Source organism: Notolepis coatsorum (genome assembly GCF_963971535.1).
Source record: "Notolepis coatsorum genome assembly, chromosome: 10".
In the NCBI taxonomy this organism is placed as follows: domain Eukaryota; kingdom Metazoa; phylum Chordata; class Actinopteri; order Aulopiformes; family Paralepididae; genus Notolepis; species Notolepis coatsorum.
This window is the reverse complement of record NC_140174.1, coordinates 110,143,398-110,161,874: the sequence shown is the minus strand read 5'-3', so window position 1 is coordinate 110,161,874 and position 18,477 is coordinate 110,143,398. Positions and strand designations below refer to the sequence as shown.

The window sequence follows — 18,477 nt, the reverse complement described above, 5'->3', positions numbered from 1 at the left end:
GTACTGAATTGTTATTTATTATTAAAATGAAATAACTTTAAAAAAAAAATATATATATATATATATAATTTAAAATTGTCTCCGATACCCGATCTAGCTATTTTAGTCATATCTGGGCCGATATCCGATATCAATATCGGATCGGTGCATCCCTAATCTTAAGGTCTTAAATGTAACTTGTTGAAACCGTGTTATTGATGAGTGGTCTCTGTTCCCTCAGAAAAAGGTTGATGCCTTCGTGTCCACGCTGGTCCTGCCCCACCCGCTGAGGAGGGAGCCCAACAGAGTCGTGGTTTTCACAGAGGTAACCGTCCCCGCCATCACACCCACCTCTGTGTTGTCATCGTCCCCGCCATCACACCCACCTCTGTGTTGTCATCGTCCCCGCCATCACACCCACCTCTGTGTTGTCACTGTCCCCTCCATCACCATAGGCACGCGGGGGCATTTTCATAGGCACAGGGGGCAGCATTAAAAAAAATAAAAATAATTTTTTTTTTTTTTTTTTTTTTTTATATAAATATTATAGTGAAATATTTTGCTCTGTTGTCGCATTTATTTTGTTGAAATCCTCCCACAGGTTCTTTTTACTACCACATTATTTAATTGAGACCCTTTATTTGTTTATTATTTCAATTTAGCTGGAAATACATTGCTACATCATTCAGTAACATTTGCAGAGCCTTATAACAAAAACATTATTCAAGTTCAAGTTCTTTAATAGTTGTCATACAGAAGTACAGAATACTTTCATACAAAATGCTTCTTACTGTTACGCTCCAGAGACTGTGCTAGACAAGATAGTATCAAATAACATAATATAGCATGTAATTTAGAAGAAGAAAAATGAGGTCACAGTGTTCGGTATTATTATGGTCACCATTGTGACCAGTGGGCTTAATCAACAAATTGTATTATTTATTTTTCTATTTCATTGAACATTGCACATGTTAAAAGCAATTTTTTTACTCAAAATGTGAGTATTACCAAGTCAACTTGTGTTCTTAAAACAATGACAATAAACATAGTTTTATTAGGTTGAAATAATGTGGTTGTGTACTTATTTTTCTGTTAACTTATTATGGATTGAAAACTGAAAACCTTAATACACAGTAACTGAACTCAATATTTTTAAGTTCTGGTAACTTATATTTACAGTGTAGTCTTGCGATCAATCAAAACTTATTTACACGATATACCTCACATTCACCCTCCATTCACATCCTGGTGTTCTCCATTAGGCATGTAGGTGGAGCTATGAAAGCACACGTACAGTACACACACCGATGGTGTGTGATGTGTCCAAAAATGAATGGGCAAATGTGAGTGAAATGGTCGCACTGTATGCAGCTGTTTGTCTGCATTGTTTCCCTCCCCCCCCCCAACTCAGATTTAGGGTTGACACAACCATCATAATAATATTGTTAATAATAACAATAACAATAAAGATCAAAGACCTGATTATGAGAAAAAAAATTACGATGCATGGAATATTGTTGAGGCACACTAGTTACAACTATATTTCAAACAGGCACTCCATGTCAAAAAGGTTGCTGACCCCTGAACTAGACTATTAAAAAAAAATTATTAAAAAAAATAATATATATATATATATATTTTTTTATCATTTAATTTGGGCTGTGGGGGTGCTTAATGTAAAAGACTGACCTGAGGAAAAGGCTGCAGGGAGAAAGCACTGCAGTCTAGTCGATTTTGTGTTTTGAGCACAAAGTTCATCATAGATCTAGCCTCTTTATTTTGCTCTCAAAGTGCACCAGATTGATGCATTTAACTTTAAAATGTATGCCCCCGGACCCCCCTAGAGGCACAGCACCGCTGCTGAATTTTTTTTCAGGGGAAACACTGCACACTCATTGGCTACAACCCTGTATAATAATTCTCAAGATTGCAGGCGGCTGGGTGGCGCAGTGGTCTAAGCGCTCGTCACCAACTCAAGAGACACCGGTATCGAATCCGGCTGTCAGCGTTGCCTCCGGCTTGGCCGGCCGTCATACTGGCTCAATTGGCAGAGTCAGCGGGAGGGAAGCCGGTGGGTGGTAATCTGGTGGTTGTAAACGGCGACTCCTACAGGAGGAGGAAGAGATGGTGAGGGTAGTGTGAGCCTCCCACACCAGGGTTTCCGTTAGAAAATATTGTTGCCGGTCTCCGTGTCCTGGAAGATTTCAATCTCCCGGACAAATGTGAGAAATTCCGGTCAGTTTATTGAGCTTAAAAACAATTGATAGGCAGGCTATATAATGACATCCTCAAGGCATGTAGATTTATAATATTTTAACTTAAAACTAGGCTACTTTTGCGTATACAGTCATTATATTCCAAATAAAATAAGTCCCTCGAGACTCCGTGCTGCTGCTGACTTGAAATCAAATAGGTGTCTGGGCAGTCGGCCCGACATTAAACAACAGTCTGTTATAATCACATTTTTATGAGCTAACGAATTCCGTTATATTGGACATTTGTATTAATTATATCAAGCGAAGAACTGAGAAATTTGGCAGAGAGAGACGGCAACATTATCGTGGGGTTCACTGAAACGTTCAACGAAGCGATAAACTAATCCCAATAGTATGCAACTGCAGAGCCAGCGGCGCTTTCAGGTCCGGTCTGGGGACCGCTCAGCAGCGCCACCCACCCAGTGGTTGAATTGCCAATGGCTGAATTGGAGTATTGCACTGTGCGGGCACAACTGTGAGCTCTGCAGTTGCATGCTTCTCGCTAATCCAGCATCAGCTCCTGCCCCGCCATTCTCATCAGCAAACCACAGGTCACGCTGCAAACTTGCTGTGCGCGTGATATGATATAGGAACACACATCGTTGTCATTATTAGACCTGCTTGGTGAAGCAACAATGAAACAAATGTAACTATTTTAATACAATTCAAATTGTGCTTAGAGGGAATTATTTTCACAGGACATTATGACCGGAGATATTTAAATATGTCGGACTTCAACAGATTTCCCCGGTAAAAAAAACGGTAATTACCGGACAACGGAAACCCTGTCCCACACGTTACACCTCACCAATGAGAGTCCGCACTGGCAGGTGAAAAGAAGTGGCTGGCTGACTCCGCATTTATCGGAGGGGACGGGACATGATAGTATCTATCAACCAGTGGGGGGGGGGGGGGGCACATGCGAGCAACGACCAGGAAGGGGAGGGGGGAATTGGCACGACTAAATTGGGATGGGAGAAAAACACATAAAAACAGGAGAGAGAAAAAGTGGATAAAAAAAAATATATATTCTCAAGATCGCCAAATGATTGACGGAGCTAGAGCCTCGGGAGTCGGGGGTGGGGGGGGGGGGGGGGGGTAGGTAATCTGACTCTGATCAAGGCCTGAATCTGTGATGTTGTGTCGGTCCTCAGAATCCTGATCAGGCTCAATTGGCCCAAGAGAACGGAGCAGCGCTCACTGGAGGAAGTGATCTGGTACAGAGGGTGAGAACACACACACATACACACGCACACACACACGCACACGCACACACACACACACACGCACACACATATAGAGACACATACACACACACACACACAGATAGGGGTGTAACGATGCATCGATTCTAATGTGACTATTCAACTGCATCGATTTGAAAATGTTAGAATCGATTATAATCGAAATGAATCAAAATTATTATTATTATTTTTTTTTAAATTGTATTCACCTATAGTCCATTCATGCTGAGTGAATCAGTTCCCCCACCCACATTTGTGTATTCAACATTCGAATCGAATCGAATCGTGGTCAAATGAAGAGATTTCATGATGCATTGAATCGTTGCCTGAAGAATCGTAATCGAATTGAATCATTGTGAGGTCGCATCGTTACACCCCTACACACTGATATAGAGACACACACACAGATATAGAGACACACATACACACACAGAGATGGACATAGACACATACAGTAGATGGACATAGACACACACACATATGGACATAGACGCACACACAGATGGACATAGACACACACACACAGATGGACATACACACACACACACACAGATGGACATAGACACACACACACACATTTTCATCTCTGTTTCACCATGTCATCTCTGTCTAAACTAGGAATGTCTGACCACTAAGTGTGTCTGACTCTTAACCACCAAAACCTGCACGGACTACAACGTATACCTTGTGTACTGTTTACTTTTACTCTTACCCGTAATATATATTCTAATTCTTTATTGTGTATTTATTGTAACGTCTAATATAACCGATGGGGCATACAGACCCTCATATGCACCTTTGATCACACTGTGTCCATGATTCATTGCAACGGCATTATGATGGCAAACCTGTTAATCCCGTCATGTCTTGTACACGTCTGCATCAGATCCTAGACGGTGAAATCGACGCAGACTTCTACATCGCCGACCCCGACATGCTTCCTAAGCTGCTGCCTCTGAAGAACAAACTGCGCAAGAAGTTTCCCAAGAGCAAGAGAGGTAACTGTCACATAGTTACATAAACCTGAAGGTTTCCCAAGAGAGGTAACTGTCACATAGTTACATAAACCTGAAGGTTTCCCAAGAGAGGTAACTGTCACATAGTTACATAAACCATACGGTTATCCTATAACCATAGTTATGAGTATAGCGAGCGCTCTGCTCTATTGGAACATATCCCATATCCAGTCTAATACTGAATACATTTCTTAACATGTACACACCCATCCGCCTGGCCACACCCCCATCTGCTCCTCTACATAAGCGGGGGTGTGGCCATACTAACAGCTCCTTCCCAAGTCTTTCACCACCGAAGGTGAAGACCACGGGGTCCTCAGTGAGTCAGAGCAGAGCGCTCGCTATACTCATATAACTATGGTTATAGGATAACCGTATGTTATATTATCATATAGCTTACGCTCTGCTCTATTGGAACACAGGAGTTGAGCAGAGCGGAAGCTCGACAAATGTACCCGCTGAGGACCCGAGCCCCCGGACCCCCCTAGAGGGGGACGGGAGGGAATCTGATCCGACTGTGAGAAGAGGGTTTAGTAACTCAACGCACAGGGTGAGCAGATCGTGGGACTTACCTTCACACAGAAGGACCCGCGACTACTCCAGGCGCGCATCCCACATGCCACTAGGGAACGAACAGGAAGGGGGAAAAAAACATTACAGCCCCTAACATCACAGGGTCAAAGGTCAAGAACCCAACCCTGTGGCAAGGCCGTAGCAGCGGAATGCGAAGGAGAACCCAGCCCCAGGAACAGCCTGAGGGTCAGGACCCCCCGGAAAAAAGGGGGCCTGGTGAGGCCAACGATGCCGCAGCATCGAGACCCCACCAGACGGTCACTAGTGACACCACCCCCCACATCGCCAGCGTATCGGACAGGGCCCAATCCAAGAGCAGGCCCTTCCCCCCTACAGCACGCCGCCCTGAAGCACTTCACAGAGGCTACACCCCCACAACACTGTGGGGCCAGTCGGCGCACAGCAGAGACAACCCCCAAAGAGGTTGATCCCTCAATCCTGGCAACAGGTCAAAAGCATAACTCGACCTGTGCCCGGAGCACTGCGGACTAGACAGGCGCCTAAGGGTCGACCTGTGCCCGGAGCACTGCGGACTAGACAGGCGCCTAAGGGGTCTACTGAGAACAGCAGTAGGGGCGTTCGGTATGCTGTGCACCATGTCGTAGCCTCCACAAAAACCGACCCCCTAGACAGGCCGAGGCAGAGAAGGCTGACATGATTGGCAGACGTCATGAAAGGTGCGGGGGCACACTCGCAGGCAGACGGGGTCAAGCCCAGCCTAACCCGAGAGTCGACTCCGCTATCAACACACCGGGGAACCAACCACCCCCCTATGTTTAGTTTAACAGGAGGCGGTTGTTCCCTTAACCCACCAAGAAAAACCTAGAAACAGAGTGTTTCAGTTTTCAAAAGGGTTAACCCAGGCCAACAGGTCGACGGAAATGAGTCCGGACCTGGGCCTGGCGGACCGGGACCTACACAGGGATGCCTAGAGGGGTTGACAGCAACCACCTCGACACCCCCCTCCCATACCTGCCCAGCAGGGGGAGGGAGGAGTGACACAATGGAGAAGGACCAGGCCCCCTAACACAGCGCAAGGTACAACACAGTATGAACCAAGCACGTCACGGTCATGGGCAAGCCGTAGTGGCATACACATGACACACATATCCACGACATCAACCCCTGCGAAGCCCGGACCGACCCGGCATTTTCCCCCCGGAAAAGCACAAAGTCCTTCGGGGTACCAGAACAGCAGATCTGCGCCCCGGCGGACAACAGGTTAACTGACTTGGTCCGGCGTGACCAGAACCAGTCCCGCGCCCTAGTCACGCCGCCATCCCCAGTCCTAAGAGGGGGGTAGGTACGCGTGTCGATCTAAAACATCACAGAGGGCGCCACCAAGATGGACAGAACGTGAATGCGCTGCTTCTGGCGGCCCACCTCATGGGTGTGAGACGTGTGTAATGATCTACTCCGTCATCTCCCCCCGGAGATGTACGCGAGTCATCGAGACTGGCGCTCGGTAGAGATAAAAAATCTCCTTCCTAGACGCCCGCATAAAAAAACGCTGTTTCTATGAATTGGGCAACCAGGGCGTGCCGGCCCAAAACAGTGGTTCCACATAGGAAGCACCCAGGGCCAGCGCTATATGCACGTCAAGAACCCGAAACACATCAATGGTGAATTCTAACAAGAAAACACCAGACGACGTCCCCTCCATGCTGTCTGGGACGAGCAGCAGGAAGCCGGTCAATAAGACACAGACACAGGCCTTATATGACGCGACTGAGGGCAACCCCGTCAATTCCGCTCCTCACATAAGAGGGGAAGACAGAAGTTCCCCCAGAGAGACCTCCACGTGAGTACAATTGAAAAAGATACATGTAATAATAATTGGGCCAAGTGACCAACAGCCCAATACACACTGTAATAGAGAGCAGAGCAGAAAGCTAACAGTTTTCGAATGCAACGCATCATCCAACTTTGACAAAGACAGCGGTCTGCAGCACAGAGCCTGTAACCTCACGGACGTCTCCTGGCCAATAGGAACGCACCCAGTGACGTATCCCATGGCCGGGGGGAAAAAACCTGTGACCCACCCATCCTAACAGGGAGTGGAACCAGGGAACCCCCCCCCCTTTCCCCTCCCTGTGACGCGCTGCCCCTCAGCCGACAGGGAAAAACTGACAGGCAGGAGGTCCCACCTCCCGGCCAATCAGTAAAGGGGGGGGGGGGGGGGATTTTATCAGCCCACCCCTCATGACCCCTCACCCCTGATACGATGCAATGACAAAGCAGAGCCATGACACCAGTCATAGCGTGCTACATGAAGCGCATTTATACCTGTTTAAGGTAACAGCCTCACATTCTGCACACCAGCCACAGACGATAACCTCGCCTGTGCAAAACTGGTTTTATATATGGCTTCAGGCTCATGTGCGAACCTGCCACCTGAATTATTACACCGTTACCCTAAAGGAAGGAAGAAAAAAAAACAGACCAAGAGAGGGGCCAAGGACCCTGGTACAAGAGCTTACACATGTAACTTCTGTAGGCCAACACCTAACCCAGTTGTGGATCTTAAACGTGAATACGATACACACAACCCTCCATCACAACAAAAAAGGGCAAAAGTACACTCTCACTACTGTAAGAGGAAACGCCGTTTTTCATGATGAGAGAAGACATAAGTCCTCGATTAAGTACTGGTCACAGGCCTTGCTAAGTCCACATGACAGCGACCAAACAATTTTCAGAAAAAATTGCCTCTCTCTAAGCAAGAGCACAACCCCAGCAGAAGCTGAGGGATTTACACTGTATCCCCAAAAATATAGTGAATCAACACACATTTTGTAAACAAAATCATATTGGAGGGGGGGGGGGGCCAGGGGCAAACCTTGGAATAATTTCACCCACCCCTCACCACCTTACCCCTGATACGACGCCAAATGTGTAGAGTAAGCTTTACATCATGCACGCCAGCACAGCCGAAGACCTTGTTTGAACAGGCACAGCCCTGCTTATGTGTGAAAAAAACTTGTTATTGCCACTTGTTATTGTCATCATTACCCTCAAGTAAGAATAACAAGCTGAGAGAGGGACTCATCCCTCGATCACATGCCACTATGCACAGTATTGTAGGGTAACCCAGCCAGTTGTGGGCTCAGCCACGTTGTCTAAATGTTACATGAACACACACAACTTCTCATCATACAACAAAAACCCAGTTCATTTTTACTCACGTAAATAAACAACGCTGTTCCTAGGTAGAGAGAAAGGCACAAGCCTTGGCCAACGCTACCCAAGCTATACAAAGCGACCAAGACAATTCACACACAGCACACGTCGTATCTCCAAATGTAGGGAAGTAACATATGTTTTGTAGACAAAGACATCGTTATTAACAAAACATTCGGGAGGGGAAGGAAGGAAGAGTGGGGTAATGTCCAATGGACATCTTACCTGCACCAAGGAACGCAGGGCGAAAGGCCGCAACACAGGTTGGTCTCCACGTTGACGAACGGCCTTTCGCTGGCGGAGCAAAAAGAAGCTATGGCGAGACGCACCCCTCCTGCAGCCGGTCATGGTGCAGGCCCGACTACATCTTCTGTCAAAGATGATGTCGTAGTCAGAGTGCCAGGGCCTGCTATTCTCACGGCTACACCAATGGTCGTAGCACAAGCTAACAGCTAACTCTAGGCTAACTGATAGCATCAAGTTAACGTTCCCAGCCGAGCGAAGCCGGTAACTAACGTCGTAGCTAACAGCTAACTGGCTATCGCTAGCCACTAGCTCACGCAGAAGCAAGCTAAGCGGCTACCACTGAAAACTGCACAACGTGAGAAAAGCAATACAGGCCAACACTTCAGACAGACGCTGTCTTTTCCTCTTCTCATCCGAAGAAAAGAAGGGAAAAAAGGCAACACACGTCCCACTTCAGAACGGTGTTTACCAGACACAGCGGTGCCGGCAACAAGTCCCTCGCGGACTATAGCCGACTTGAGCATGGAGATATTCTCATAATGAACACCAAGCTCACCTCCCTCGCACCGGGTGCTTTTCATCTTGAAAATCGGGGCCAGCACGGAGACAGTGGGTATCCGTTTGTCCAGAGACCCGGGGAATTGAACCGCAGATTCGGTCCCAGGAAAACAAAGCTCTTACTTGAGGAGGAGCTAATGTTAACGTGGGCATCAAACCAGAACCCCCTCCACGCCGCTAAGTGGCAGCGAAAAAGGATCCCAGCCTGGAGCTGGCCTTCGTAAGCTGTGTAGCCGTTCCCCCCACAACCGACACACCTGGCGCCCGCGTCGCAAAAACATCACCCGCCCCAGAGAGGCCGTCAGCCCTCACACGGCCGAGCGCCTCCCGAGCAAAGTGTCCAGCTGCAGAGCCGGAGGTAATGCCGGCGGGGACGCGACGCGAGCCCCTAATACGAAGTGCCGGTGGAAGTCAGAATGATCATCATCTTCTAGACACTCCGGTGGCGAAGACATTATCGCTGTATTTCCTCGAAAATAGTGAGAGAGAAAACAAAGATATAATGTCAACGCAGCTCCTTCTCTCCAACGTAGCTCCTTTCCAACTATTTCAACACAACAATATATACGTATTCCAAATAATTACTGGTCATGGTTATTTTTAGTCTTGCCATTTTAAAGACCTTTTTTGACATTGAAATTCGAATTCGAACTCGTCTACAATTCTGCAACGAATATCGAATTAAATTTTTTTGTTAAAGTGACAGCCCTAGTTCACACACACACACACAACCATGATGGTGACATCTCAGGTTTTATCTTGTTCACACACAACCAAGGCTTCAGGACTAATCACACTCTCTCCCCTTCCCTCGTCTCAGGGTCGGTCGGTAAAGATGTTCTTAAGATGCTGGAGCTGTTCAGGATGGGCCACGAGTACATGGTGGAGAGCGACTGTTACGTCCGGACACAGATAGGCACGGTAGGTTAGGGTTTTAAAGGCTGCAGACTAGATGTGCACAGTAGGTTAGGGTTTAGGCTGCAGACTAGATAGGCACAGTAGGTTAGGGTTTAAAGGCTGTAGACTAGATAGGCACAGTAGGTTAGGGTTTAAAGGCTGTAGACTAGATAGGCACGGTAGGTTATGGTTTAAAGGCTGTAGACTAGATAGACACAGTAGGTTAGGGTTTAAAGGCTGTAGACTAGATAGGCACAGTAGGTTAGGGTTTAAAGGTTGTAGACTAGATAGACACGGTAGGTTATGGTTTAAAGGTTGTAGACTAGATAGACACGGTAGGTTATGGTTTAAAGGTTGTAGACTAGATAGGCACAGTAGGTTAGGGTTTAAAGGTTGTATACTAGATAGGCACGGTAGGTTATGGTTTAAAGGTTGTAGACTAGATAGGCACGGTAGGTTATGGTTTAAAGGCTGTAGACTAGATAGGCACGGTAGGTTATGGTTTAAAGGTTGTAGACTAGATAGACACGGTAGGTTATGGTTTAAAGGTTGTAGACTAGATAGGCACAGTAGGTTAGGGTTTAAAGGTTGTATACTAGATAGGCACGGTAGGTTATGGTTTAAAGGTTGTAGACTAGATAGGCACGGTAGGTTATGGTTTAAAGGCTGTAGACTAGATAGGCACGGTAGGTTATGGTTTAAAGGTTGTAGACTAGATAGACACGGTAGGTTATGGTTTAAAGGTTGTAGACTAGATAGGCACAGTAGGTTATGGTTTAAAGGTTGTAGACTAGATAGACACGGTAGGTTAGGGTTTAAAGGCCGTAGACTAGATAGGCACGGTAGGTTATGGTTTAAAGGCTGTAGACTAGATAGGCACGGTAGGTTATGGTTTAAAGGTTGTAGACTAGATAGACACGGTAGGTTATGGTTTAAAGGTTGTAGACTAGATAGGCACAGTAGGTTATGGTTTAAAGGTTGTAGACTAGATAGACACGGTAGGTTAGGGTTTAAAGGTTGTAGACTAGATAGGCACGGTAGGTTAGGGTTTAAAGGCTGTATACTAGATAGGCACAGTAGGTTATGGTTTAAAGGTTGTAGACTAGATAGACACGGTAGGTTAGGGTTTAAAGGTTGTAGACTAGATAGGCACGGTAGGTTAGGGTTTAAAGGTTGTAGACTAGATAGGCACGGTAGGTTATGGTTTAAAGGCTGTAGACTAGATAGGCACGGTAGGTTATGGTTTAAAGGTTGTAGACTAGATAGACACGGTAGGTTATGGTTTAAAGGTTGTAGACTAGATAGACACAGTAGGTTATGGTTTAAAGGTTGTAGACTAGATAGGCACGGTAGGTTAGGGTTTAAAGGTTGTAGACTAGATAGACACGGTAGGTTATGGTTTAAAGGTTGTAGACTAGATAGGCACAGTAGGTTATGGTTTAAAGGTTGTAGACTAGATAGGCACAGTAGGTTATGGTTTAAAGGTTGTAGACTAGATAGACACGGTAGGTTAGGGTTTAAAGGCCGTAGACTAGATAGGCACGGTAGGTTATGGTTTAAAGGCTGTAGACTAGATAGGCACGGTAGGTTATGGTTTAAAGGTTGTAGACTAGATAGACACGGTAGGTTATGGTTTAAAGGTTGTAGACTAGATAGGCACAGTAGGTTATGGTTTAAAGGTTGTAGACTAGATAGACACAGTAGGTTATGGTTTAAAGGTTGTAGACTAGATACTAGGCACGGTAGGTTAGGGTTTAAAGGTTGTAGACTAGATAGACACGGTAGGTTAGGGTTTAAAGGTTGTAGACTAGATAGGCACGGTAGGTTAGGGTTTAAAGGTTGTAGACTAGATAGACACGGTAGGTTAGGGTTTAAAGGTTGTAGACTAGATAGGCACGGTAGGTTAGGGTTTAAAGGTTGTAGACTAGATAGACACGGTAGGTTAGGGTTTAAAGGTTGTAGACTAGATAGACACAGTAGGTTAGGGTTTAAAGGCTGTAGACTAGATAGACACGGTAGGTTAGGGTTTAAAGGTTGTAGACTAGATAGGCACGGTAGGTTATGGTTTAAAGGTTGTAGACTAGATAGACACGGTAGGTTAGGGTTTAAAGGCTGTAGACTAGATAGACACGGTAGGTTAGGGTTTAAAGGTTGTAGACTAGATAGGCACAGTAGGTTAGGGTTTAAAGTAGGGATGTCCGATATTATCGGCCGATATCGGCAGTAAAATGTGATATCGGAAAATATCGGTATCGGTTTAAAAAAACAAAAAAACAATAACAATATTTGTTATATATATATCCAGTGAAATTATTAGTTACCTGAATTTATTCAGTTTTTCGGACGGGGAAACCCTGCATATATCGGTATCGGTTGATATCGGTTGATATCGTTATCGGAAATTAAGAGTTGGACAATATCGGAATATCGGTATCGGTAAAAAAGCCAATATCGAGCATCCCTAGTTTAAAGGTTGTAGACTAGATAGGCACGGTAGGTTAAGGTTTCATCTCGGCGGCTACGTGGTGCAGTGGGCAAGGCGCTCACCACGAATACTGGAGGCTGGGCTCAAACAGATCATCTCCCTGTTCGAGCCCAGCGCTCCACATTGCTTTCAGTTTAGCTGGTCGTCCGCACTAATACACATTGGCAGTATTAGGGGGAGGGAAACTGATGGGTGGGGATCGGGCGTTGTGGACAGCGACTCCTACAGGTCGGTTGGTGCGCCTGCGCAGTAGAATCAGGAAGTGACGGGGCGGGGCTCCTCCAAAGCCCAGACCCCCGACACTGAAAGATCGAGCCACGCAGGTGGAAAGATGCGACTGCTGTTACCTCGAGTATCGGAGGGGACTCGTGCTATGTATGACTTAGTCCACATTGCAGCCGGCTTGTGGGAGGCAAGAAACGGCGTTCGAGACAGGGGAGGGTTGAATTGGACGATACGAAAATTGGGATGGGAGAAGAATAGAAAATGGGAGAAAAAGTGGATAAAAAAAATAGTCATCTCATCTCCACCCTCTATTTTACCACACCTCCCATTTATTCTTACCCTATATATATATATATATATATATATATATATATATATATATATATATATATATTTATATATATTTATTTATTCTTACTTTATATATATATCCACATCTTTCTGTACATACCTGCATATAATCCTTTTTACATACAATTTCCCTCTGGATCAATAAAATACTTCTATACTATATCTATATCTATCTGTAGATACTATATCTATATGTGTACATATGTAGATACTATATCTTATATCTCTACCTACATAGCTGTAGATACTATATCTATATTATCTACATATCCCTTACCTTCTCTTACTAGTTACGCTGCTGGTCAGTAAGACTTACTAACATAGTGTCTTCATACCTATATCACTGTACATATTAATACTACAACTCTGTACATATATCTGATTAGCACTATTACTCAGTAGTACTACTTCATATATTTTACACCCAGTTTAATCACCTGTACATTGTATATTACTGTTGCACTTTACTGTTACATGTGTACTCTGGTTAGATGCCAAACTTCTTTTTGTTGTACTGTACTTGTGCTGTTTAATGATGACAATGAATTTGAATGTAATCTAATGTATTTGTGTTGCAATTAGGGATGTTCGATATTATCGACCTACCGATATTATCGGCCGATATTGGCATTAAAATGTAATATCGGAAATTATCGGTTTCGTATTTTTTTTACATTTATTTAACCTGGCAAGCAAGTAAGAACAAATTCTTATTTTATTTATTGTCAAAAGTATGCATAATGTTGTGTTAATTCCACGACAAGAGATATGTAATGTTAATTACCTGAAATGATTCCGTTTTTGGGGGGGAAACCCCGCATATATCGGTATCTGAAATTAAGAGTTGGACAATATCGGTATATCGGTAAAAAGCCAATATCGAACATCCCTAGTTAAAATACACACAGAAGATGTGGTTTTTCTGAACACTGTTGTGTCTCCTCAGCTCGACATGCCCCAGGAGCACCTCCTGGCCAACCTGCAGGCCCTGGTGCTGGACACCTGCTCCCACCGGCCGGCCAGCTTCTCTGGAGGTACGGAGCTCAGGGCTGTCTGACTGTCCGTCTGTGTCCGTTTTGTGGTTAGTTGAACTAGGCCTGGGCAATTAATCGAAAGAAAATCGCGATCTCGATTCATAGACCTATGCAATCTCATTTCTAAATGATGACGATTTTCTTTTTATAAAAGAAATTAAATATATATATAAATTATTTTTCTTTTTTTAACTTTTTACTTTACTTTTTTAAATGACGATTCTGACTTGAGTTATTTTGTATGTTACAAGATACTTTTAAGTTTAATTCAAGCATTTTTATATGTTATGTTTAAGTTTAAGTCAAGCACTTTGATATGTTATGTTGTCTGTTTAACACATTGACAGCCACGGGTATTAGACGGCCCCACTCTATAAGGCCAGCATATCATAATAAGGTTTCATTGTGCGTGAGGCTGTTTGTAGAGCTAAATCTATACTTTATATTATTGCTATCTGTCCATTCTCTGTCAATTGACACTATAAACCGTCCCTTCAAAATGGCTTAAAGAAATAATTTTTTCATCAATACGTTCCCATTTTATAGCGTCTTGAATATAAGCGTTATATGGGATTGGTTTGGTATATTTCCTGCAAAACGAGATACAGGCTGCTAAGCTAATAACGTTAAATCGAATGGCGTTTCGGCCCTACAGAAGCTAGAGCTAAAAATCAAAATGCATATGATCGATATCATGTTCCACCATGAATGCATGAAAGGGGGGGGGGCGGGGGACGTCGTTTCTGATTATTGATTACCAATAACGCCGTTAGCCTCAGTAGCCATATTTGCTGATCGCCTGGTTGGGTATGATAACAACAAGGCCTGATCAGCGTGTAATTTACGTGAAAAAGATCTTACCTGTTTTGTTTTGTTTTATTGTGGACACCAAAGTGAGACTACTCTTCCTGGTGTACCTGTGGCCGGTTGGACTGCAAAAAGGATTTCCCAGTTATCGATCGCCATCTGGTAGATCCATATGTCCATTGGCTGATGCTATATTCCTTTACTGCACACTGAATTCAGCTCCCAAAACGTATTCCATGCTACATGTTGCACGCATAGATTCAGCCTAACAGGAAAGTCCATTCAAGATCCAAAAAAATAAAACACCGTTCTGCCACAGGGAACACTGCATTATCGAGACCGCGCCGCTACGAGGATCTATCTGGCCGGTAATGCACTTTTCCGAATTCCAAGAGTAGGGTAAATCTGCAGTGCCGCTCGGTGACATTGAGTAGGTTATTAAAATGGAATAAAAGCCAAAACAACCTTGCCACGGACATGTCCGTGGTTGGGCTGGTTGGCCCTCAACCGTTGGATCCGAAACACGGACATGTCCGTGGTTGGCCTGGAATGTGTTAAGAAAGAGTGCAATAAATGATTTTATTGAAAAAATAAGAATTGTGTGAGAGAATCGTGATCTCAATTCTTAGAGAGAAAAATCGTGATTCACGTTTGAGCAAGAATCGCCCAGCCCTAATTTGAACTATTCTCCACTTGCACAATGTGGGGCCGTCATATCCGGTTACATCTCTAGCCCCGCAGACTTCTTCCGGTCCCATCACAATACATTTGAGTTTTAATTTTTTTTATAGGGATTTACATCACAACTGCAAATACATGGGTTGACCAAAACATAAAAAATTTAGTTTTATGGTTCTTCAGTACAAGGGTTCAATTAGTGTTCTCTTGTATTCCATTTATTTGTTTATTTTTTCGCCTGCGTTCTATGCAATGTAGTTCTATGCAGTGTAGCAGCTGTTTTAAGTGCCAACATGTGTAATTGTGAGGGCACCCCCAGGTCTTCAGCCCCCTTTGACCCAGTGCCAGCGAACTCTATGTGGCCCACAGAATCCTCCTACAGGGCCCAGGAGTACCAGGGGCCTCAATTTAATTAAATCTCTGCAAAAAGTCTTTACTTTGAGTTGAGTTAATTATTTTGAGTATCTGGAATACTTGGTTCAAACTTTTAATTGGCTGTTTTAAACCCTGTCTAACCCTTCGTGTAACTGAGGGGTTACAAAACCCTGACTGTATTAAAGATTGTGATAGATTAAACCACTGCTAGTTATGTACTTTAATTACTGGCCAGACAGTACATCAAATATAGATGGTGAACACTCACAAGAACACGGCATTGACACAGAAATACTATTGGAGGGTAATTTATTATTATTAAGCAACGTTAGGTTACAGAATGAGAATTAGGGTCGCGCTTGTATGGCGAAGAATATACGTAAAGTCAGTCAAGAGCATAAGTCACTAAGAATAGCAGGAATCCTACGATGGGTCTAAGCTGACGCCACCTGTTGTATAGTAGCAATTATATAGGGCAACACTGGTACCAACTGGAGACAATGGGTTCCCTCCGGGGGTGTAAGGCCTGGAGGGTAGAGGAATGTTCGGGTACTCTGTCTGAGTCAACGAGGAATAAAGAGACTCCAGGTACAGGAGTCGGTGCTTGTAAACTCCCTTGATCAGCAGCAAAAGCAATAGTTGTAATCCAAAATGCTCGACAGCATTGATGACAGCTAGCCAGCCCCGTCCACGAGGCAGGCCCGAGTGGTAATCCTCACGAGGTTAAATCCCAAACGATAGTGGAAATCAACGATGCTCTTCTCCGGTAGTCACGTCCCAAATCAATATAATCCAACCAGGAATGGTTCTGCAATCGCCGGCGCCGATTCTCCTGTGTACATGTCCAACGGTTCCCCGCCTAGGACTCCTCGGGTGTGGGCGACGTATTTAGGCCACACAGCCTGGTTAAGTGCACTAGCTAAAGACACGACGAACCGATGGGTAATGCTACACACGGAAGAGCTGTGGCCGCACAATATACAATAAATGATCGACTATTGACTTCACATTAGATTAAGTCGAACTCAACGTTACTTCATTAAACTCTGACACTTTAACATTCTATTCGCACGCGGTTCTCAATGCTCTATTTAGACGCAAGGTTGCTCACTTCACTGCACGTTGACTCGTGGTGAAGGTGGGTAAGGTACTGAATGAACTACTGCTGTTTACACCTGCGCCAATATATATACTTAAGTGAATATCTAGTCCCAACCTCAGTCCTTGTCTCGTATTACTACGCTGACTCTGGGCATGTTCTGACATGCCTGCAGTTGTCTTTGAACTTGCCGTTGGGGGCTTGCGCGTTGGCGCCTGGGGGCGCTGTCCAATAGGAGAGCGAATATTACTCTGGTCTGAACGCAGGTAAAGGGATATTCCGTGTATATATATAAATAATATACAAAGTATATCAAACGATACATATATATATTCAGTTTAATCTGGCCCTTCACAACACTTCGGCTATTTTTTACATCTTGAAAGAGTTTTGCAGACATTAAGTGCCTTATTTTGACTGCTTTAGATTAGAATTACAGTGCCATTTCAACTACTCTCTTGAATGATGTGTAAACTCTCTGGAATGATGTGTAAACTCTGTAATAATGCGTAAACTCTGGAATGATGTGTAAGCTCTCTGTAATAATGTATACTCTCTGGAATGATGTGTACACTCTGTAATAATGTATACTCTCTCTGGAATGATGTGTAAACTCTGTAATAATGTGTAAGCTCTCTGGAATGATGTGTACTCTCTCTGGAATGATGTGTAAACTCTGTAATAATGTGTAAACTCTGGAATTATGTGTAAGCTCTCTGTAATAATGTGTACTCTCTGGAATGATGTGTAAACTCTGTAATAATGTGTGAACTCTCTCTGCTCAGGGCACTTCATTGAGAGGGCCATCATCGCCAGTCAGACAAGTGAAGCGCTGTGGTTCCACAGCGAAGACGTCTTACCCAAACCGCCAGAGGAGACAGAAGTTTTAACTTGTTAATATTTAATGTGTCCATGATGTTTATAATATCTGTACTCTCAATAAAGTGTTGTGAATTTGTATTGCTTGTCATTTAGACATTTAACTAGCTCTATTAAAACTCTATTAGGTCTAGGTGCCTGTGTGTCATTTACACTACAGACCTGTGATATGTTATTATTACATTCTAGTACAAGTGTTACTATTAGAGCTCTGCTGAAAATGGTGACGTTACACTTTTCTTACGCTAGAGGGCAGCATTGTTAAACAGTTCAGGGCTACTACAGACTACACCTGTGTGAGCTGCTGCCCAGTTGAAATCCATCCATTCAGGTGACACTTATAAAGACACTGGTAGTAAGTCATACTGACCAGCAGCGTAACTAGTAAGAGTAGGTAAGGGATATGTACAGATAGTATCTACTGATATGTAAAAGAGATATATGTAAGTATGTAGACAGGTGTGCATATAATATAAGAATAATAAGAATAAATATATATACGGTATATACAGCATTATTGTACATGCTATCATACACGTGTATAAGGTATATAGAAGGATTATATGCAGGTATATTCAGACCGATGTATAAACAGA

At 44.1% G+C, this 18,477-nt stretch overlaps 1 protein-coding gene across 1 annotated transcript in view; it reads left to right on the top strand.

The window, feature by feature from the left end:
* The window catches only part of mrpl1 (mitochondrial ribosomal protein L1), a 45,525-nt gene extending 27,571 nt beyond the window's left edge, over positions 1-17,954 (top strand). The window contains exons 4-9 of the mRNA XM_084323351.1: positions 221-304; positions 3,389-3,460; positions 4,365-4,476; positions 9,872-9,972; positions 13,956-14,043; positions 17,788-17,954. Of these exons, the coding sequence (XP_084179477.1) occupies positions 221-304; positions 3,389-3,460; positions 4,365-4,476; positions 9,872-9,972; positions 13,956-14,043; positions 17,788-17,900 (570 nt within the window). The 3' untranslated portion in view covers positions 17,901-17,954. The remainder of the gene's footprint in view (positions 1-220; positions 305-3,388; positions 3,461-4,364; positions 4,477-9,871; positions 9,973-13,955; positions 14,044-17,787) is intronic.
* The last annotated feature ends 523 nt before the right edge of the window (positions 17,955-18,477 follow it).